The 23,259-nt window shown below is 44.0% G+C and overlaps 1 protein-coding gene across 4 annotated transcripts in view; it reads right to left on the reverse strand.

Moving 5' to 3' along the window:
• NNT (nicotinamide nucleotide transhydrogenase) overlaps positions 1–23,259 on the reverse strand; it is a 103,391-nt gene that overhangs the window by 77,316 nt on the left and 2,816 nt on the right. Inside the window, exons 1-5 of one of the 4 annotated variants that reach the window (XM_036279265.1) lie at positions 13,684–13,791; positions 10,585–10,888; positions 8,556–8,785; positions 6,064–6,281; positions 1,993–2,080 (exon numbers count right to left, since the gene is read on the reverse strand). In XM_036279265.1, coding sequence (XP_036135158.1) covers positions 1,993–2,080; positions 6,064–6,281; positions 8,556–8,785; positions 10,585–10,879 — 831 coding nt within the window. In that variant the 5' untranslated portion in view covers positions 10,880–10,888; positions 13,684–13,791. Of the gene's footprint in view, positions 1–1,992; positions 2,081–6,063; positions 6,282–8,555; positions 8,786–10,584; positions 10,889–13,683; positions 13,888–19,498; positions 19,573–19,764; positions 19,818–23,259 lie in introns of those variants that run through there. The other 3 variants (XM_036279269.1, XM_036279266.1, XM_036279268.1) reach the window with 3 other exon arrangements.

Consider the following 23,259-nt stretch of genomic DNA (forward strand, 5'->3'; position numbering starts at 1 on the left):
TGGTGGTGATGACCAGCCCTCACTGAACGTCCTGAGCGGATAGACAACTCTTTCACTGAAGGCCGCTGTTTTGTATTTTATTTTTTTATTGAAATTATTGGGGTGACACAGGTTAACGAAATTATACCCGTGCACAATTCCACAACACATCATCTGGACGCTGGACTGTGTGCCTACCAGCCCAAGTCAAGTCTCCTTCCACCACCATGTACCCTCACACGCTGCTCCTCCTCCCCAAAAGACCACTAATATTTCAAATTTGCCAAAGGAACACTGTTGGCAAAGGCCAGCGACCTTCACTAAAAATAGCTGACAATCGGCATCTCAGTGTAAAAACTCCACCAGCAGGACCAGCAGTATGTATGTCAAAGGTTAGCAGGTGCCTTCACACTATAAATGCTTCCTCTACTAACATGCCCAGGGTGGCATGCTAGCTACCTCCCCCCTCTCCGATTTTAAGATTTTACCATGTTCATAAAGTATCTAAATAAGTTTCAAACATGGGTACAGCTTCGGGGAACCATCTCCTCCGCCCCTGACTTTGCTCAAATGCTTCTGAAAGGAACAGCAGGTGACCAACCACCTAGTTCGGAGCCCTTTGGAATGAATGACACCTGAAATACAAAGCAACGTAATTCATCTCCCTAATCACGGGAGGATCAGAGCCAAGGAAACCAAAGAATTCCTCAGGAACAAGAGTCTCGCCCACTTTCTGAGACACACAAAAAAGAACCATGTTGTCTCTAGCATGAGAGAAAAGTCCTATTATGCTTCCCTGTCGACTGAAGGCAGCTCCTTGTTGCTACAGAGAAGAAACGAAGGGGGGAAGCCACCCACAGAAACAGTGAAGTTTATAAATCCCTACCCACTACACTAGTCGACTAGGCTCCAGTGACCCCCAGGCAGAGTCTCAAAAGTCCTATGGATTGCTCTTAATGGGATGGTTTGTTTGTCTGGGGAGGTCTATAGGAAAGGGGACAAAGGGGGACCAGAAGGGACAAACAGGCTCTGGGCTCCATGGCTCCACCCACTCCACACTGCTAATGAAATGAATAGAAAGCACAGGACTAGTCCAAGTTATCCTCCGTTAGAAATAACAAAAGACCCAGCAATTCAAAAGAGGGGATGGACTAGAATAAAGCAATGTAGTCTCAGCGAAGGAAGGTACTCTTTCTCTCCACCTAAACACTTGACATTCTCTCCCCCTGGCCTGTTTTTATAGCAATTAACTAGATTTCTCGAAGCTGCTAGTAGTGTCTTTCCCCTTCATAGTGTCTTTTTTTTCTAGGTGATGTATTTTGTGTGCGAACTCTGGGTTTATAAGGACAAAGTCCTTATAAACAGTAAGCACCAAGTAAACCTGCACCCTACAAACCACTGCAGGTGGATGACAACAGTTCCAGCCCTGTCTCCTATACCTTGCCAGGGGGCTGATACTGCCATCAGCATACGCAGTGTGGAGGGGTCACAGGTAATCCACTCTGTCACCTAGCCATCCCCACCTCTCGTCCACTCTCCTCTGCTCCAAATCTCAATTAAAGAAACTGCACCCTTGCCCCCTGCCAAATATCCTGGTTACACCATCTCCCATTTCCTGTCCTTGTGACCCAAATTTCACCAGGACAACCTTTTCAGTGAACCAAAATGTTGCAATAATTGGGAAATCAAGAATTTGCTAAATGGCATCTTGAAGCTTTCTTGAAAAATAGTAATAAACAGGCTATGCAGAACAAGTCATCCGAAATCCTTTTAAGAATTCAAGTTAGTAAGTTAAAAACAGAGAGAGGACTAGAATGTCCGGCAATGTCCATACTCTGTTCTCTCAGGCAACCGTAAGCAGCCCTGAGCTCCACCATATATCTGACATACCACAAAGTCATCCGTGTGATGTTAACACATAACAAAAGTGGGAAAACAGCTGTCTTTGAAAACGACACATACCCTCCCTTTAATTCACTCACGTTACGAAGAAACATTAAAAGTGTTACCTACCTTCGCTGGAGGGACTTTTCCAGCAGCTGTGATCTGACCAGTGAAAAACCGTCCAAAATGATTTGCTGCTAGTACAACAGCCTTGTAACTTAAGAAAGAAAAGAAACAAATGCATGAATACTTCCATAAAAATTAAAGATGTCGGGCTCATGTATCATCATAAATCACCAATTACACGTTCATCAGCAAGGAACAATAGGTAACATTTTATAGAGTACCTACTCTGTCAAAAAACAGCTCTAAGTGCTAGAGATATATTTATTCCTTTAATCTTCACAACAATCGTATAGGTAGGTACTTATTACCCTTGTATCTTCATTTTACAGGGGAGGAGACGGAGACAGAGAGATGAAGAGACTTGCCCAAGGCTGCTCAGCTAGCAAACAGCAGTCAGAAGTCTACCCCTGGCACGCTGTCTGCAGAGGCATGATCTAAGCCATGATGCTCCCTGGCCTCTTTATAACAAGCACCGCAGAAGGTCGGTTGTGATAAACAAGAAATGAAGGAAAGACAAGAAAATGCTCACAATGGTTTTCTTTCGGTGCTGGGACTACAGGTATCTCAAACTTTCTGTTTTACTTTGTTATATTGTCCAAATTTTCTTTGGTGACTATATAGTATTTATAGATAACAGAGGGGAAAATTTAAAATTAAAGAATTAGATTAGCTAGATGCTTGTACATAATAAAATTCCAATTCCAACCTCAGAACAACAACCAAAAAACCACTTCCCCTGATCTCGAATGGTTGGAAGTGTGGGATTCTGAGACAGCATGACCTCAGTTCAAGTCTAGTTCTACTCTCACTAGCTGTGTGACCTCGGGCAAATTTCTTTAATTCTCTCATCCTTGGTTTCCTCGTGTAGAAAGTGAGGACAAAGAAGACCATCTGTTAGTGTTGTCATGAGGACTAAATGAGATAATGCAGGTAAAACACTTACCTGCAGCCTGTCACAGTGAGCGCTTGCTAAACATCAGTGTTTTAGCTAAAGAAACATTCTGTGTAGCCAGCCGGTGTGGCTCAGTGGTTGAGCATCGACCCATGCACCAAGAGGTCACAGGTTTGATTTCTGGTCAGGGCACATGTCCAGGTTGTGGACCCAATCCCCAGTGGGAGCATGCAGGAGGTGGCCAATAGATGTTCCCTCTCATCGATGTTTCTCTCTCTCTCCCTCTCCCTTCCTCTCTCTTTAAAATCAATATAGAAAAATTTAAAAAAAAAAAAAAAAAAAGCACTTAGTGTAACAAATACTAGTAAAATATACCTTTTTTAAAAAAAATAGGATAGTTTTAACACATTACACTAATTTCATTTTCATATCATTTCATACTTAAAAGTGACTTTTGCACACTCACTTGGTTTTACACACTCTATTTTAATATTATAATACAATTATTTAATGATAAGCTCCACCTGCTGACAATAAAACCTTTCCTTGATTATGTTTTTATAAAATACTTGACATAATTGGTACAAAAGCATGCATTGTCTTAAGTTAAATTATTATTAAAAGCAGAAAAATAATATTTTAGAAATTATATGATTTGTCAGTGCATTTCTGAATCTAAGTGATAGAAATTGTCAAAGAGCAAACATGACAGAGATTCAAAGGCCATTGTATGAAATTAAATTTCAAATTAATGTTTTAAAAGATTCAGTTGTACCCTGGCTGGTTTTGCTCAATGGTTAGAGCATTGCCCTGGGACCAAAGAGTCACAGGTTCAATTCCAGTCAAGGGCACGTACCTTGGTTGCAGCATGGTCCCTGGCCCTGGTTGGAATCATGCAGGAGGTCACCAGTCAATGTGTCTCTCTCACATAGATGTTTCTCTCTCTCTCCCTCTCTCTCTCTCTCCCCCTCCCTCCCTCCATTCCTCTCTCCCACGCTATCTGCAGATAAACAGAAAAAGATCCTCGGGCAAAGATTTCAAATAAATAAATAAAATAAGACTCAGTTGCTATACTGCAAAACAATGACACAAACAAAGCTGATGACACAGGAAAACATTGATGGTGGGGAAAGTAAGGTGGGCCTGTGTTTGATGAGAGCAACAACACTCGGAATGAACATCAATGAACTAAAAGGAGCATGTGTGTCTTCAGTGTGTAGGACCGCATGTGTGATTTAGGCAGAAAATGATTTATCACGCGAGTGGTCAGTATACTGGATGATTCATCTCAAACTACACCCTTCACATGTATCAGCTCAGGACATAAATAGTGATTCTTTAAGTTGTGTTTGCTGAACCCCCAAAGGTTCGGTTCTAGCCAACTCTGGGGCCGCAGTGCATGGGACAGAGAATAGACATGTTCCTGCACACCCTTCAGTCCCTTGGTGCTGGCCACTCCGCTCTTACTGGATTTCTTCCCGTTGCCTCATAATATCTCCTCAGCTCCACAGATTCTGTAGCTAAAAACCACTGGTCCAGAGCTGCTGGTTTTGATCAAGGCCTTTCTCAGCTGTACATTTCACATGACAAAATCAACAGCACCCTTAGAAGTTCACATTGTGCATTTTCTATACAAAAGCTTAAGTCCCTCATTACATAACATAACCCTTCTACAAACTAAATAAATACAGCAAACAGGTATTTTGTTCCTTGGTACATGATTTATATCACACAAAAATATCTTTAAACCAACTATTTGCCATATTACATTAAGAACAGCAAACTGTGTTTTCACCGTGTCATTTTTGTTCATTGCCTCTCGTTCACATTCGAAGTGAACAGTGGAAAATCAAAGTGGAATCTCTGGCATGTTTGATATGCTACACCTAAGATACAAAACCTAGGAAAACTTTCAGCGTATGCGTCAGGAGTTATTCAGGTTATTATTTTTGTTTTAATGCATTGTTTTTTTTAAACATTCTCATTTGTTGGTGCCTCATTCCTATTAGCAAATTGTCACTACTAACCATTTTCATGCTTAAAATCTAACTCGACTGGTTTCTTAGATCAGCTGATTTCATTAGCATCTTCTGATTTCCAGATCTTTCTCCCTCTCCAGCCAAGTAAGCAACATGATGCCCTCAGGGAGCTATTCCTGTCCCTCCCTCGTGGCTGGCATGACCACAGTCAGTCACAGTCCTCTGGGCAGACAGGGCCCTGGGATCCTTCTGCACAGAGCACCCCACACTCCTCAGGGATAGACTGCCCTCCTGGCCTGAGAGGTCGCAGGTTAGTCACCAGGTTTTGACACCAGAGGAAATGTGTTCAAGTGCATTTTCCCTACTCATCAAATATTTTATGAATTTACTGAAGCAAAACCTAATTCAAATGGTGAACCTGCCTATATGTACACATTAGATTGAAACATCTGAAACTGCCAATATCCAACCATTTCTGACCTATGAAAAGAGCAATTTATGGTAACAAAGGTTATTGCGGTCATCATTTCACAATATATACATGTATCAAATCATTATGTGTATACCTTAAACTTACACAGTGCTATGTGCCAATTACATCTCAATAGAGCTAGAAAAAAAACAAACAGCAATTTCAACCAAATATAGACATGCATACACGCATATATGAAATACAATAAATTCCTCATATAAACAACCTGATGGTCATTTCTTCTGCTGGAAGAGAACACTACTTGCCTTCTACCCACGAAGATTAAAACAGAACCCAGCCAGTGTGGCTCAGTGGATTAAGAGTTGTCCCCTGCACCAAGAGGTCCCTGGTTCAATTCCTGGTCAGGGCACATGCCCAGGTTTTGGCTCAACCCCCAGCAGGGAGGGGGCGTGCAGGAGGCAGCATATTGATGTTTCCCTCTCACATGGGTGTTTCTATCTCCCTCTCCCTGCCTCTCTCTCTCAAAATCAATAAAAACATATTTTTTTAAAAAAAAAAGGAGCCTACAGCACAGCACAATATGAAGAATCATTTCCTATCTGACGACTGGGAAACAATAAAATGAGTCCCAAAAATCACTTAAGTACACACTCAAAAGGCTGCAATCTCAACACGCATTACAACAAATCCCACAGGAGAGACGAGCCCCAGCGGGCACGCGCCTGTAGCACAGCTGCCCTTTTATTCGTGTGGAACAGGAAAGCACCTACCCGGCAATGTTGGCCATGGAGCTGAGCGCATCGTATCCCTGAGCAATGGTGACTCTTGGAACCTGGTCCATCGCCAACACTGTAGTTTTTCTTTTGGAAAGTTTATTTAGCAAGTCTGGATTTTGGGCTGGATAAATAAAACTAATCAGTGTTCCCGACGTCTTCAAAAGGTCAGCTTCGTGAATATCTAACGTGGGGTTAACCATGGGGGCTCGCACCTGAGGGAAGAGTCGAGTCACCAGTTAGAAATGGAAATACCTTTATCGTGGTTTTAAGTAGAGAAGACAGTTTAACCAATATGCCCTCACTGAAATGACACTCCAGAGGTGATGTTTCAGCAAAACATTTCTGACTAATCCCCCCTCGAGGTCAGGCGCAGGAAGTCAAGGGCACAGACCACTCACAACCGTGCCAGGACAGGCTGGACAATGCGCTGCAGCCGTGGGAAAACGCGCATCTTCTACGACGACCCTGTTGTCCTCCCCGAAACCTATCGCTCGGGTATGACGAAGAGGCTTCAGAATAAACGGGAAGTTTTAGTTGTGTGTTCAAAGACTCGGTTCTTGCTCATTTTGACAGAAACAAGCATTTGGGGTGTTGAGAAGTTAAGACGGTTATAAACTAAAATCTCCTGGTTGCATGTATAGATTTATGTCTCCTTAAATTCCAGATGAGTATCTATGGATGAATGCAACCAAAGTAGTAGCCTGCTGAACTGGGTTTAAGCCAAAAGCTACAAGAAAGTCGGTTACATTAAGAAGTATCAAGTCAGTCGATGAACACACGCTCCACATGCTTGAAAGGTCCAAATGTCCATGTTTGAAAGTCAGATTTTTTAAATTCCATTTTTAAAGTATTTTAAAATGTGTTTTCTATCCAAGTTTAAAATCAATCTTCAATGAATTTTCAGCTCCCAGTTCACAGTAGTGCTTTTAGGCAAGCAAACATACAAACAACAGCCCTGGGACTTAAGGTGTAAAAGGAAATACAAACCCAGACTCTGGGTCAATACTTTCACGTCAAGCCTTTCGTCTCAATTGACCTGGGAGACCCCTGCGTGCGTTATTCCCATTTCGGTTGTTGATCTGGGGATGCATGTGATTTTAGGTTCTGGGCTTTAATTAAGACTCTCTGACAAGGTCTATCTCTGCTCAGTGAGAATCTATAACATAGATTTAATAAAAATTAGATTCTACTGGCCCCTATCGAGAGCTCAGCTGAGACTGTTGGCATCGCCGTGAGTTAAGCCAATAAAATATTTCCGTGAATGTGCTTTTTAGATCACTAGTTCCTCGGGATACTAACAAGCTTGACTCAAAAGAGAGGCCCCAAGGTCAAGGAGTTTATTAATGCACGTATAACGTTTCTATATTACAGGATTTTCCAGTGCCTTTAACATGCTCACATGCACTGTAGAACTCTAAAAGGAACACAGAGCATTTCCAAAATTTCCTACTAAGCCTTTTTTGTGGGACATCTCAGAAAGTTTTGATCCCTAAAATATACATTGGAATGGGTTAAACTGATTTTTCTATTTTCCCTAAGCCCTTTTACTATTCCAAGTTATATCACCAAGTATCTGTACATCTAAACACTTTTAAAGCTTTAACTAAACTACAATTTATCTCCATATCACACATTTTACTATTCATTTTCTATAGGTGAAAAAAAAAAAAAAAAAACGCTTTTATATCTTCTGTAAGAGCTGCTATTTAAGACACTATCAAGATAGTCAGTGGACTTGATGTAAAAACAAAACAAAGCAAAAAAACCTATGTGATTGATGCTTGAGTAATTAACACAGAAGAAAGCTGATCTTGAAAACGTGAGGCGCTTATTTTAACCTGATAACCATGCTTATATAATCTATACTCCCCTGTCTGCCTCGGTTGCTGAAGGCTTAGGACTTAAGTGAATGTTCAACTCCAGTAGTCATCTCGACTCGTGACAGTCTCTCTTCCTTTCCCTACATGAGATTTATGGCTCGGGTTCTTCAGCATGTAGATTTCTATGATATATTAAGACTTTTTATTAAAGCCAACAGGCTCCTGGCCACTCAGCCCAAGACTGCTTTCTCCAGAACAGTTCAGCCCTTTCTAAAAATAGCAGCAGCGTAGTGAAATCGCTGTGCCCCTGGGAGACCCCGCACATTCAGTCCCGGGGCAGCTCCACTTCCTCCTATGTCAGCAGCAGCTACATACTCACCTGTAGACATTCTGCGCACACGGGAATCGTGTGCAAATGTCCCTAGCCCATGAAAAGGGGGTTTCCACACAGCCAGTGTGAAACAGAGATCACCTTTTCTCTTCTCGTGGCTAAACACAGATCACAAAGCCTGAACAGGAAGAGTATTCACAGCATGTAATCACTTCTTTGAGAAAAAGGTATCATTTGAAAATCTGCACACTCTACCAACAAACAGAGTCCGTTAACCTCTCTGCAAAGATCCTGAACAGTCAGCACGCCAGGACGAGGGGGGAGGGGATAATTACTTTGACGACCAAATCAGAGGCCAGCACTTCCTTCGTTCCTTGGATCTGGGCCCCCGCTGCTCTGTAGTGATCATCTGAGAACTTGGACGCTTCGCCAGCACCCGACTCCACGACAACGTTAAAGCCCTGCTTGACCAAGGCCTGCACGCCGGCAGGAGACAAGGCCACTCGCTTCTCATTCTGGAAAATTTCTTTGGGGATTCCAACAGTCAGTTGCTTATATGGGATTCCTACGAACAAGGCAAAAAAAAAATGGGGTGAACAATGTTTCAATAACAGAGCTCAGGAAATGGATAGGGGCAAGTTGTTCAAAACGAGTGTACATACAAGTTACCGTTCAAAGTGATGCTTCCGAGTCAGAATCATAATTCTTTGATCTTTTTTTCTTTTTATAAGAAGCTTTTATGCCCACTCTCCTGGAAGTTCTAAATGTTTTATTTAACCAAATGGCCTTCCTCAAGACACAATACTAGCTTAGTTTATTCTTACAAAAAAAGTGGGGGAGGGTGTTGAGAGACCACTCAACATGCTAACTCCACTCTTCAAATTAACCCTCTCGGGTTTATGGTCTCTGCGTCCTTACTTTTAAGGAAGACAGAGGAGTAGTTCGCTGTCTTGAAGAACAACACTATACTACACACCCAAAGTCACCTTCCGGACCATCTGGCCACACAATGCCTCACAGATTTCCGATGTTTTATCTCGCGACCTTACATTCTCAGCCACAACTCATTCGACCAGGGATCAGCAGCTGGGTCAAAGGTAACGGTCTACAGGCCAGACAGGAGGAAAACAGGCCGCGGATGAGATGATCCATACAGAAACTTTGCGAGGGGACGCTCTGTTGGCCAGTGACGAGCAACCCAATCAGACTCTCCCCAGGAAGTTTGAGGGGAGCCCCACAGACAGGACAGAGAGTGGAACAGTGCGGCAGCGATCGGTGAGCACAGCCGTGGGGTAATCAAAGGGAGGTCAGGCAAGTGGTGGTACAAAAAACGTTGGCAGTGGAGATGTAAGGAGAGAAGCTGAGTCATGGCTAAGAAGTCCAGAATACCACTCCACTTCCCTGGGAAGTAGAGGAAGGGTTGCCTGGGCTCCCATACTTCCCAGTCCTGACAATCAGCTCTCACCACAAACTATAACCTAGTATGACCCTGTTCCTTGCAACCCAACGCCGTCGCAACCCAGTGCTAAAGTATGTATACATGGTCCAGATCAGCTTTGGCTAATGTATATTTCTTTTTTCTGTTGTTTTACTCATAACAAGGCACAAACAGATTTTTTTTAGTAAAAAGGACTTCCTTCTGTATAAGTTTTACTAAAGATTAGGAAGTCTAGCAACATAAACTCTGATTATATACAATAAAAAAATCAAACTATCTCTACAGAGTAAGTTATTGAGACCTTAGAGAGCTCATGTCAACCTAAAAATATCTGCATTTGAACAGTCTTAGATCCCACACTACATAAGCAGTAATAATTGATGGTCAACTCGAGGCAAATATATGCTGAATCTTATACTCTACTTGAATGAGAGAAAAAGAAGAAAAAGTTGGCAAATGTTTTGGATTGATGTACAAAGTTAAATCATATATACTTACCCAGAGTTCATTTACCTAACAGTCTCAGATTATCTCAAGTCAAGGAATGTATCAAAGACAATTGAAATCACATCAAAAGGATTTGGGAAACAACCTAAAAGGGCCAACTATGATACCATTTGAACATCAAAAAGAATAACTAATTGCAAGTAATTGCAACATAGTAAAATATATCCAAGGATATTAAAATCCATGCGTTTGTGATGATAAATAATAAATAAATAAATATTTTGTAAAAGCTTCATTGGTCAACTTTGGAGGAAGGAATGTGTGGTAGACAGAATTATAGTCTCCCAAAGACATCCATGCCCTAATCCTCAGAACCTGTGGCGGTTACAATACATGGCAAAGGAGAATTAATTAAGGCTGCAGATGGAATGAAGGCTGCTAATCAGAAGACCCTGAGATGGGAGATTATCCTGGATTACCTGGGTGGGCCTTCGATGTGAAAAGGGGGTGCAGAAGGCTCAGAGTCATAGAGTGATTTGAAGAAGCTGCACTGTGAGCTTTGAAGCTGGAAGAAGTGGGCGTAAGCCAAGAAATGCAGGCGGTTTCCAGAAACTGGAAGGGGCAAGAACACAGATTCTCCCCTAGCGCCTCCGGAGGGAACACAGCCCTGCCAACACCTGGAGTCCAACCTAGTGAGCGCCATTTCAGACTGTGGCTCGCAGAAGTGTAAGACGATAAAGCTGTGTTGTAGGGAGCCAGTAAGACTGTGATCATTTGTTACAGCTGGAATAGATACAGAAGGGAACCAATGGATTATTACCAAGTAAAGAACAGGAAAGAATCAAATACTTATCCCACCTTTCAGTGCAATCTCGGAGTAACTAAATAATAGAGGGAACATTTTTGTTTATAGAAAAAAATCTAACTAATAAAATAAGAGAGCCCTGGCCGGTTAGAGCATCAGCCCATGGGTCAGAGAGTCCCAGGTTCAATTCCCACTAAGAGCACATACCTCGGCTGCAGTTTGTCCCCGGCCCTGGTTGGGGTTGTGTGGGTGGCAACCACTCAATGTGTTTCTCTCACATCGATCTCTCTCTCTCTCTCTCCCTCCCGCTCTATCTCAAAATAAATGCAAAGATGTCCTCGGGTGAGGGTTAAAAAGAAAGAGGGAATGATAGGCCCTGGCGGGATAGCTCAATGGGTTAGCGCATCATTTACCCAAGGTTGCAGGTTCGATCCCTGGTCAGGGCACATACAAGAATCAACTAAAGTATGCATGAATGGGTGCAACAACAAATCGATGTTTCTGTCTCTCTAAAGTCAATAAATAGATTTATTTTATTATTTTTTAATGTTTTTTCTTTATTGATTTTAGAGAGAGAAGAAGGGAGAGGGAGAGACAAAAACATCAATGAGCAAGAACATCAATTGGCTGCCTCCTGCATGCCCCCACTGGGGATCAGGTCCACAACCTGGGCATGTGTCCTGACCAGGAATCAAACCGGCGACCTCTTGGTGCATGGGTTGACACTCAACCACTGAGCCACACTGGCTGGGAAAAATAGATTTTTTTAAAAAGAAATTTATGTAAAGGCTCTAGTACAGAGCCTAGCAACCTTTTTAAAAAAAGAAAAATATAGAATGATAGAATATCACCAATTTAAAACCCCTGATGAAATCATGGATTTAGTTAATAATCATCAATCAAATGGCTACTATAGCCTTTAAGTGAAAAACTTGTGGGAACTTCATAATAGATGGCTCACACTGACAACATCTAAACTCATGGATTCGCCTTCTTGATATAATGCAATAGATAATACACAGCATCACCTGGGAAGTGTTCTTGCCCAAAAAAATCAAACCTGACTCTGATCAGGCCTCTAGATCTATCTGAAAGCTACAGAAAATACAAGGTGCAGAGAAACTGGTTAGATAACACCAAAGGAATTCAGTCAGGCAGACCTAGAATGTGAGACATTCTACATGGCACCAGCTAAATTCTTCAGCAAATAAATTAAAAAGAAAAAAGAGGAAGGGAAAGTATAGATCAAAAGAGACCTAAAGACATAGCAAGCAAATACAACACATGGCCCCTGTTTGACTCATTCTTTGAACAAAGAAACTGTAAAAAAGAAAAAGAAAAAGAAATTAAGGGGGGGAAAAATGAGAAAATATAAACAGTGACTGGAATTTACTTTTCATGCTTTTCAATGTGATAATGAAGTGCTATTAAGAAAAAAATAGAATCCTTATCTTTTAAAGATAAAAAAGTACCTAGGAAATACTCAATAATCAGAAATTAAACAAAAAGACAAAGTCTTACACATAATCAATGTAGAGCTCTCGGTGTCTGTGAGTTTACCCACAAGGACAGCTGTCATATCCCCAGTGCGGTTATTTACTGTTCCTGTGTGCACAGTTGTGTCACACTGGATAACCTGGCTTTCCAGAAAACTGTTCTGAAAATCTGAAGCTACAGTTGAGGAGCAGGTACCTGCCAACAATGACTCATCATGTGAGACAAGAAAAGAGGGAATGAAATCTGTTCAAGACAGCCTAGGAGTTGAGGGGTCCTTCATACACAACGAGCAGCCCTACACACTTAAATTTAAGAGGGCATTATTATATGTGCCTCCCAGACAGCCACCCTGTTCCTCCACCTTAGAGACAGGATGTCATTTTTAGCTGAGAGCGTTGCCATCTGGAATGAAAGACTGAATGTCCAGGTCTCCCTCACAGTACATATGGCCCTTGGTCCGAGTCCTGGCCATGGAGGTGCAGACAGTGCTGGGAAGGTCTGTGGGAAAGACGCTTACAGGGATCTATCTGACTGGACTTAGAGGGACCCCCTTTCAGCCTTTCCTCCTCTAGCCTGTACCCCAGAATAAAGGGGGGTGCCTTGTAGACCACTAAAAGGCTTCAGCTCCTACTCTGTATAAACTAGAAAGCTAGTGGCAAATTCTGGATAGAAGAGTGATATGTTCTTTCATTTTAAAAAGACTATTCTCGCTGTTATATACAGACCAGGCCGCAGGGGACAGAGGCAGAAAGCATAGAGGTCATTCAGGAGACTAGTGCTGTGGTCCAGGTGATAGCTGATGGTGGCTTGGCCAGAATGGACGAGGCAAAGCTGACCTGCACCTACTACGAAGATCTAGGGAGACGCCAAGGTTTCTGACCCAAGCAACTGAGCTGAAGCCACCATCCACTAAGTGCCGCTGCGGATGAGGAATACACTTAGCTCCTAATTCCTGCGCGCAGGTGCCGCCCGGGTACCACGGGGTACCACGGGGCACCACACTCCAGGAGGACTAGGAAAGAGAAAGCTGTTAGGAGAAGCAGTGACCAGGAACGGCACTTTCCAGGGTTCCACTCCACTGCTTTACCCCTTTTCTTTTCCTATTATCTTTTCTTCCCCACGCGTACTGACCATCTGGAACTTCTTGCAAGAGAGTGCTCACCAGTTCCTCTTATTCAAAATAAAACCCGCAAGTCCAGGCTGTCCATGACGTGGCTCTGCCTTTCCGGTCATCAGAGCTACTGGCTCCTACGGCTTGAAGGCTTGCTTCACGTACCTGGTTTTGCAGGGGATTTACACCACAGCGCCTGGTGAGTGTGCAACGTTCGCAAAATCTCCTTCTTCCCAGGTGCAAGCTTACAGGACCCCAAATTGCTGAGTAAAGGACACGAACATCCAGTCACCACTGTCTTCAGCAGGTTTGCCATGTTCACAGAAGCTCCCAACTTTCCGAATCCCCAGTGTTCTTGAAGGTGAATCACTAAGAGGAAAGGGAATAAGAGATTTATGTGCTGAGAAAAGCACACTTTGTCTTTTGAACATGAAAACATATTAATCCAAAGAGCTTAGAATAGGACAGTTATACGTGGGCATCCACAATGAATTTCTTTGCCAAGTCTTTTACTTACAAGAAGATGCTTCCTACGTTTGTTTTCAATTCGGGTATTTAAAAGTTGGAATCCATCTTCCCATTTAAATTGTAGTTATAAAGTCCCTATTCAATTCGGAACCTAGATCACATACATCTAATTGATCCTTAATGTAGCTGGAAAGTTTTAAAAAGAAAAGAAAAACTGCTACAGAGTTCAGTCCCATCTAACATGAAAGTTACTTCTAACTCTTCTCTGGAAGTAACTTCCAGCAAAAATTGCGTATAATCAAAGTTATCCTTGAATTTCCCTTAAATTGTCTAAACTACGGCGCAGTATCTTGTTTCGATGCCAAGCCGTACAGAAAGCAGGCACCCTATGCTCATCCCGTGAGAACCCTCAAAATGAGACTGAATGAACACAAGACTCAGGTTTGCCAAGTACACATCTCAAGAAAATTAAATGTATGGGAGATGACTCCAATAAAAAAAAAAAAGAAAAATTTCAGTCTGTGCGTGCAGATTAAGGTGTAACTATAGGCTCTTCTGTCGCTGTTCCTCACAAGTGGTCACTTTTTGCCAGCTCTAACCAGGCTTGCTGTTGTTGACCTAGGCTTCAGTGGCAACCTCCACTGCTCCCCGTAGTAGCCCAGGGGTTCATGGAAGCCCCCATCATTCCCATGATTCCCAATGCTCTCCCATCCTTCTTTTCTTTCCTTCAAAATTGGAAAGAAGCAGAGGACCTGGAACTCAGCTGACTCCACCAACTCTTTATGCTCTGCCCCGTCACGTGGGCCCCACAGTGCCCAGTACCCAATCCCAGCAGACTCCAGGAACATTCTTCCAGCCTCCAGAGGAAGAAGGGGCTAGCTCATCTTTAACTTCAGAACTGCTGCCACAACTCCCTGAAGCAACTTCTTGCAAATACCAGAAAGCAACATTAAGAATGGAAATCCTCAATCCAGGGGTTGCAAATTGTTAACCCTTTAATTCAACAACCAGGTACCAGGGCTGAGGCTGAGGCACAGCCACTAGAAGCATCTAAAGAATCAAAGTGGAATAGGTCATATGCTTGGAGATAAGAAAAGTCAACAAGCAATATCGCTACAAAGCAGAGTAAAGCATGTCCAAAGTTCTTGGAGTGATCAAAGGAAATCATGTCCTCCTACAGGGTTCAAAAAGCAAGAGAAAAGACCTAGCCAGTAGTTCAGTTGGTTGGAGTGCTGTCCCGATACACCAAGGTTGCAGGTTCCGTCCCTGGTCAGGGCGTATACAAGAGTCAACCAAGGAATGCATAAATGAGTGGAACAACAAAATCAATAAATAAAATATTTTAAATCAATCAATCAATTTAAAAAAAAAAAAAAAAGGAAGGGAGGTCTGGCCTGTGTGGCTCAGTAGTTGAGCGTCAAACCCATGTACCAAGAGGTTGCTGGTTCGATTCCCAGTCAGAACATATGCCCAGGTTGTGGGCACAATCCCCGATGGGGGACATGCAGGAGGTTGCCAATTAATGTTCTCTCTCATTGATGTTTCTATCTCTTTCTCTCCTTATTTCCTCTCTCTCTAAAATCAATATAGGAAAAAAAAAAAAATTTTTAATAATAAAAATAAAAATGAAGAGAAAGCCCTGGCCAATTTTGCTCAGTGGTTAGAGCATCGAACCAATGAGTCGCGGGTTCGGTTCTGGTCAAGGGCATGTACCTCAGTTGCAGTTCGACACCCAGCCCTGGTCAGGGTTGTGCAGGAGGCAACTAGTTGATGTGCCCCTCTCACGTCAATATTTATCTCTCTCCCTCCCTCCCTCCCACTCTATCTGAAGATAAACAGAAAAATATCCTCAGGGGAGGATTTTTATCTTTTTTTTTTTTTATCCTCACCCGAGGACATTTTTCCATTTTTTGTAGAGATAGAGTGGGAAGGAGAGAGAGGAAGAGAGAGAGAGAGAGAAACATCGACGTGAAAAGGACACATCGAGTGGCTGCCACCCGCACGACCAACCAGGGCAGGGAACAAACTGCAACCGAAGTACATGCCCTTAGCGGGAACCGAACCCGGGTCTCTCCGGACCACAGGCCAATGCTCTAACCGCTGAGCCAAACCGGCCAGGGCAGGGGAGGATTTTTTTAAAAAAAGAAGGAAAAGGTGTTTGAGATGGAGAGAGTAACGTGAACAAAAGTTAAGTCAGAAGGCGCATGCAAGATGTGTTCAGGCACGCAATCAAAATGTACATGAAAAATCCTTTGCATTTGAATAGAAGGTTTTATATTTTCAAAGTGTTTCCACATTACATCATTTCATTTTAGTCCCACAGCATTCCTGAGTCCCATAAATACTCTCCTCATTCATTCATAGGTCATTCTAGTGTTATTCATGGCTAAGAATGCACAGCAAATGAGTTCAATACTCAGCCACTCATTCAAAACATTCACTGAATCTATGCCACGAAGTAAGGGAGAGCCCTGGCCGGTTTGGCTCAGCAGTTAGAGCATGGGCCCATGGACCAAAGGACTGAGGGTTCAGTTGGGTTTGATTCCCAGTCAAGGGCACGTACCTGGATTGCAGGGTCAATGCCAAGCCTACAGGCCCATGCAGGAGGCAACCAATTGATGTGTCCCTCTCACACTGATGTTTCTCTCTCTCTTTCTCCGCCTCCCTCCCTTCCACTCAGTCTAAAAATCAATGGAAAAGTATCCTCGGGTTAGGATTTAAAAAAAAAAAGAACTAAGGGAGATACAAAGATATAGAAAAGATCATTCTTGTCTTGAGGGAGATTTTCAAGTCCTCTCCTAACCTTCCACTTACCCTAGCTTATTGGATCACCCCAGCTCCCAACAAACACCATTCTCTTGGGGCTGACAAGGCTTCCCAGACCTCACCAGGGAAAAAAAGAAGATAGATATAATAGAGGCCATGTATTGTCTGCCGCTAACTCACTATTTGACCTGAATATGTGCCTCAGTCTGCTCCCCAATGAAAGGAGCCTAGACCCTGGCCAGTTTGGCTCAGCAGTTAGAGCGTCGGCCCACAGACCAGAGAGGCCCAGGTTTGGTTCCCACTAAGGGCATGTACCTCCGTTGCAGTTTGTCCCCAGCCCCGGTTGGGGTCATGTGGGTGGCAACCAGTCGATGTATCTCTCTCACATCACTGTTTCTCTCTCTCTCTCTTCTCCCTCTCTCCCTCCCACCCTATCTAAAGATAAATGCAAAAATGTCCTCGGAGGATAAAAAAAAAAAAAAAAGAAGCAGCAGCCTAGGAAAGCTCTCTTGTTAGGCGTAAAAAAATTATGATGAGATGAGATTTGCAATGCTTTAAAGCTGAGTTCCGGATTGTGGCTTGGAGTCTGGAAGATCTGCTCTACCTATTTGGAAAATGGTAATAAATAAATATGTGAACCACATTATCACAGGCTGGTACTTGTTACCAGAGGTAGTATTCCATCATAATTGTCACATTTCCCCCTATCTTGGCTTTAAAGATCTCTGCTCTTTTATTATCCACATGCTTCTATGGCTTTCAAGCAACAGGGGGAAATTTACAACTCAAAATTGAAAAAACAGGGAGTAGTATGGCATTCATATTTTGTATGATGTTTTTTATTTTTTTAATATGTTTTTTATTGATTTTTTTTTTAAGAGAGAGAGGAAGGGAGAGAGAGAAACACTGATGTGAGAGAGAAACTTCGATCGGCTGCCTCCTCCTGCACACCCCCTACTAGGGATCAAGCCCACAATCTGGGCATGGGCCCTGATCAGGAATCAAACTGGGACCTCTCAGTCCAAGGGACGATGCTCAATCCACTGAGCTACACCAGCCAGGCTATATGGTCCCCTTTAACGTAACCTGTTTGCGAAACTATCTCCTCTAATAGACACTGAAGTCCTTAAAGGTAAGCACCTGAGAGAGAGAAGCCCCCATTCTGCAAATATATGGACTGTGTGACGTTGGCAAGTCAGTCACTAAACTTCTCTGTACCCAATTTCCTCATCTTTAAACTGTAATTAATAATAATAGCACCTACCTTATAGGGCTGTGGTAAGAAATAAAAGGATACAATATCTCTACTGCTGCTATTATTCACTTTGGTATTACTCTGGCCCAGTGACTGCACAATAAAGAAGAAATCAACAAGCACTATTTGAGGGAATGAGTGAATAACCAGGGCTAGGCAAACTGAAGCCTGGGTATCTATAGAACAGTCTTCAAGTAGTTTCAGGAAATTTCGTTTGGAAATGAAACGCTGTGAAGCCTTGTGGAAAACTAATTCCATCAGCGAAGGTAAGCAGCCTGGGCACACCTGCTGATGAGAAAGTAATTCTAAACAGTCCATTCAATTAAAAAAACAAAACAAAACAAAAAAAAAACAGCCGAGGTTTGCAAGTTACAGGGGCACGCTGGAGAAGAGGGGAGCATTTTAAATAAAAGTAGCCACGCAAACCCCACCTGTCCGAAGAGAGCCTGTCCTTACCAGACTCTTTAAAACAGACCATTTAAGGACTGGCCAACATCACAGGGCGAATAAAGGACGCCTGCACCCGTAAACAAGTCTTGCCTTTAAAGCGAGACATACCAACCAAGGACGCAATACCCTACAGAAGTTTAGACTGGCAGGCGGCGTGACCTCGCCCAAACCCACCGGTGCCGCCCCCTGCTTTCGAACTAAACTGCCACGGGCTGGCATCTGCCCCAGCCCGCTATTTATAACCTTCCTCCGAATCCCATTGGCCGGGGCTGCCTAATGTCATTCCTCCCCCGAAGTTCGAATCCCCCTCCTGTCCCCGCTGCCCCTCCCCGCTCGCCAGCCCGGCCCCACTCTTGGCAGGCTAGAGGTTTGCGGGGACCACCACCAGCCCACCCCGACATACACTCACAACTTTCTCTCGCCGCTTCCTATGTATCCAGCCAGTCACCCACCCCGAATCCCATCAAGGTTCAAGTACAATTTCGGAGCGTCCAGCTGCCACCTCTCTTGGTGCACCCCTATGGAGAGTCCTCTATGACCTCCCTCCTTCCTCCCATCTCGTGGGCCGAAATGACTCCGTACAACCCCCGCAGCCCCCCAAAGCCCCAAGACCTGTACTTGCACAGCTGCCGCCTCGCCTCTTGCTCTCTGTGGGGACCCAGTTCCCGAATCCACTCAGCAAGAGACGAGAAAGGGGGCCCTGAAGGCACGGTTCTTCTGCCCGGTTCAAGCCTCCGGCCGGCCTGCGGGTGCCCAGGTCCCTGCCCACCGCGCCCCCTTCTCCGTGACAGGTCCCCTTCCCCAAGGGACCCCGATCTGCTCCTCTCTCCTCCTCCCGTTCCCCAATTGCGCCCCCCTAGCTACACCCCTTCCCCAATTGCGCCCCTTCCCCAGCTGCGCCCCTTCCCCAGCTGCGCGCCTTCCCCACTGCGCCCCTTCCCCAGCTGCACCCCTTCCCCAGCTGCACCCCTTCCCCAGCTGCACCCCTTCCCCAGCTGCGCCCTAGGCGCGCATCCGCGCAGCCCGCGCTGCCACGCTCACCTCTGCGGGGAGGCCGGGCTGCTGCGAGCGGTGCTCAGGGGACCGCGAGGGGACGCCGCGCTGGCTGACCCGGGCTCGGGCTCGGCCCGTGCTGCAGAGCCTCCAACCCGGAAGAACAGCCCCAACCCGGCAGAGGTGGCCACGTGACCGCGACACAGCCCCCACCCGGCCCGCGCCCCCTCCCCCCCACCCGGCTTCCCGCCCCGGCCCCCGTCGCCAGCCAGTCCACCCGCCTGTCCTCTGTCGGGATCGCAAAGCGACCTCACCAAACGCCCCTTCTGAGCGCCAAGACCAGGTACCCCAAAGGGCCCTGCACTGTCCTCCGTGGCAGCTGCAACCTCTTTGTCTAGGATCACCCCGCCGCCCCCGCCCCGCCTCCGCGGTCCCTCGGCCGTCCTTGTCAATCAAAGCTGGAGCCAAAGCCGGGCGCTGGAGTTTTCTGGACTACATTTGATCTTTCTCCCTGGAGAGCCAGTTAAGAAGTGTGATTTCCTCCCCAGCGTCTCACAAGAACACATAAGAGGATAATATAACTTCACTCCTGGTACTTGACTTTCCTCTACCTCTAGGAAAAATCAGGGTTTCTGTAACAAGAGAAGACCAAAAAGAAAGTGGAAATGAAGCGGGGTAGGGGGTGGTGGTGGTGTTGTTTTTCCATTCTGGCCAGAGAGGTAGAGTTAAGTTCCTCAGAAAGAATATGAGGTCCCAAAAATTAACACACACCTGCGTATTCGTCTTCCAAAGGCTGGCCCAGAAAAGGCCACGTGCTAACGTTAGTGTCAGTGTCCAGCGTCTGCAGAGTGCCCTTGGTGGATGAGTGTCCCCACCAGGCCTGGGCTGATTTCAGCAAAACTATTAAAGAACTCCAAAACATAATGGCTTAGTTGTTCTTTGCACATAGTTCTGTTACTTAGTCTGCAGGTGTCTTCTGATTAAAAGTAGGAGGAATGAAATACAGAGTAGAAAAAGGCTCATTTCCCCTAAAGCTGAGTCACTGGGAAGTGTCCTAAGGTAGGTCACTGCTTTTTTTTTTACTCCTCACCGGAGGATATTTTTCCATTTATCATTAGATAGAGTGGGAGGGAAGAAGGGAGGGAGAGAGAAACAGAGACAGAGAGAAACACCAATGTGGTTGGTGGCTGGTTGCCTCCTGCACCCATGACCAGGGCCAGCGACCAACCACAGCTGAGGTGGTGTCCTTGACCGGGATCAACCTGCCACTCATTGGTCTGCAGGGAGACGCTCTAACTGCTGAGCCAAACGGGCCAGGGCTGCTTTCTTACTTTAATTGAAATATCTAAGATGAGTAAAAAAAATTATGAATCTAAAACAGATGTTCCATATTCTTAAAAAGAAATAAATTGCAGAGAAACCCTCATTTTGAGAACATCTCTTGTGCTTAACCAGCATGAAGGTCATTCAACTAATAGACTCTCGCTACCATCCAGACAAGGGGTAAAACATTGTCCCTGTCCTAGAAGAGATCACAGACAGGAAGAGATGCAGCTGGGTGTTTTAAAATAAGAATGAACCATGATAATTGCAACCACAGGGACAGGTTCCAAATACAGAGGTACAAATAGTCGGGAGTAATTGATAAGGATTAAAGCTAAGCTCCTTTTACAATATATGTAAGTAAAATCATTAAACATGTATAGTGTTGCATGTCAATTATATCTCAATAAAACTAGAAAAAAAACTAAGCTCTTGTTTTAAAACGTGTGTGAGTGTGTATGTGTGTGTGTGTGTGTGTGTGCGTGAGGGGTTTGCTTCTTTTCTCTATCAAGGCTTAAAACTCAGTGGTTCCCAACTGAAGACAATTTTGTCCCATGGTGTCTGGTGGTCACAACTGGAAAGGGGAGGTAACTTAGTGGGTAGAGGCCGGGGTGCTGCCAAACACTACATGACACAGGACCTGCCCTTTACAACAAAGAGTCACCAACCCCAAAGGTCAACAGTTCTAAGACTAAAAAGCACTGGCTTAAAGAAATGTCCAATGGGTTATTTAATTTGACTTATGATTATATCACATGAGAACAAATCGGAAGATGACACACAACCATACAACTTTTCGTTTATTCTGTTAATTAGTAAGCATATGGTAATTTTTAAAATTCCTTCAAATCATTTGTTCAACATAATTTGAGCACCATTGCTTCAGGTGAAAACATTTGTCATTTGGAAGGTTCTGTTTTAGGCCTTAAACTCCTACATAGTAATTACAATGTATCCATAGGAATCCCCAAAGAAAATAGGATTATGTTCCAAACGTTTGTAAATGAGTCACTTCTGAATCTTAGCCACTGTCTTGTATAAAAATTTTGCGAAGATGTTATATCCCCACTGGGTTGTGAGGGCGGTGTCCATTTTGATGTCTGTTCCTTCTTGTCTTTCCCAGCCACCAAACTAACACTGACCTATGTGCAAGTTCTCATTACACATTGTTCTAAGATTGGATACGTCAATTTAAATATTGTTCAAAATTAGGATACACATTAAAATCTAAATTCAGGAGCCTGTGTATCCACAATGCTGAAAGAGGGTATAATCTATATTTAATATTTAGAGTCCTAATCTGTCAAAAGCAGAAAAAAGAGATATTGAGAAGAACGTAATACATCATTAGGGCCTGCTTTGAAGCCTCAAACTAGAGAGGTGCTCAACTGCCAAAAATCAAAATGTGGACTTAACCTGTGAAGTAAGTGATCAAACACGGAACTCCAGTCCAGCCGGTGTGGCTCAGTGGTTGAGCATCAACCCAGGCACCAAGAGGTCGCTGGTTTGATTCCCGGTCAGGACACATGCCCAGGTTGTGGGCCGGATCTCCAGTGGGGGGCGTGCAGGAGGCGGCCAATCGATGTTCTCTCTCATCGATGTTTCTATCTCTCCTCACTTCCTTTCTCTGTAAAATCAATAAAGATAAAAAAAAACAGAACTCCAAAAACATGTTACAAAAACCCCACATCTTGGTAAAAACAGGCCAGAGATCAGTCAATTTAAAATGTTTTCATCTTGGTTATGTTAAACAGTTATCAGCAGTTTATTGTTTCAAGCTTCACCTTGATAAATAATCATTAACAAAGTGAACAATTCCAATGAGCTAGATGCTAGGGATTTTTTTAAATATGTTGTTATTGATTTTTTTAGAGAGAGAGAGAAAGAGAGATAAAAATATCAATGTGAGAGAGAGACATCGATCGGCTCCCTCCTGCCCGCCCCCTATTGGGGATCAAGCCTACCACCATGGCATGTGCCCGACCTGGAATCAATCCCAGACTTCTTAGTCCATGGGACCATGCTCAATCCACTGAGCCACACCAGCTGGGCAAGTGCCTTTGTTATTAAAAATCCCTGGCATGCCTGGTGGGTGTGAATTGAGCGCCATCTCATGGACTGAGAGGTCCCAGGTCAATTCCTGGTTGGGGCACATGCCAGTGTGGCAGGCTCGATCCCCATAGGGGGCATACAGGAGACAGCAGATTGATGTACCGCTCTCACATAGATATTTCTATCTCTCTCTCCCTCTCTAAAAAAAAATCAATAAGAACATATAAGATAAAATAATGGAGACACTTGACAAATTTAAGGCAACCATCTCTAACCTCAATCTCAGTGTTCGTCTTTCTCCCAGGCAGATCAATATTTGATCTTAGAAAACAAATATTAACCGACAACATGAACTTACACTAATCAACATTCATTCATTAGAGAATTCAGGAGAACTGACATGAACCAGCCAAAACAAAGTTAAATAATTGGAA

Source organism: Molossus molossus, unplaced genomic scaffold (assembly GCF_014108415.1).
Source record: "Molossus molossus isolate mMolMol1 unplaced genomic scaffold, mMolMol1.p scaffold_m16_p_3, whole genome shotgun sequence".
NCBI classification, from domain to species: Eukaryota; Metazoa; Chordata; class Mammalia; order Chiroptera; family Molossidae; genus Molossus; species Molossus molossus.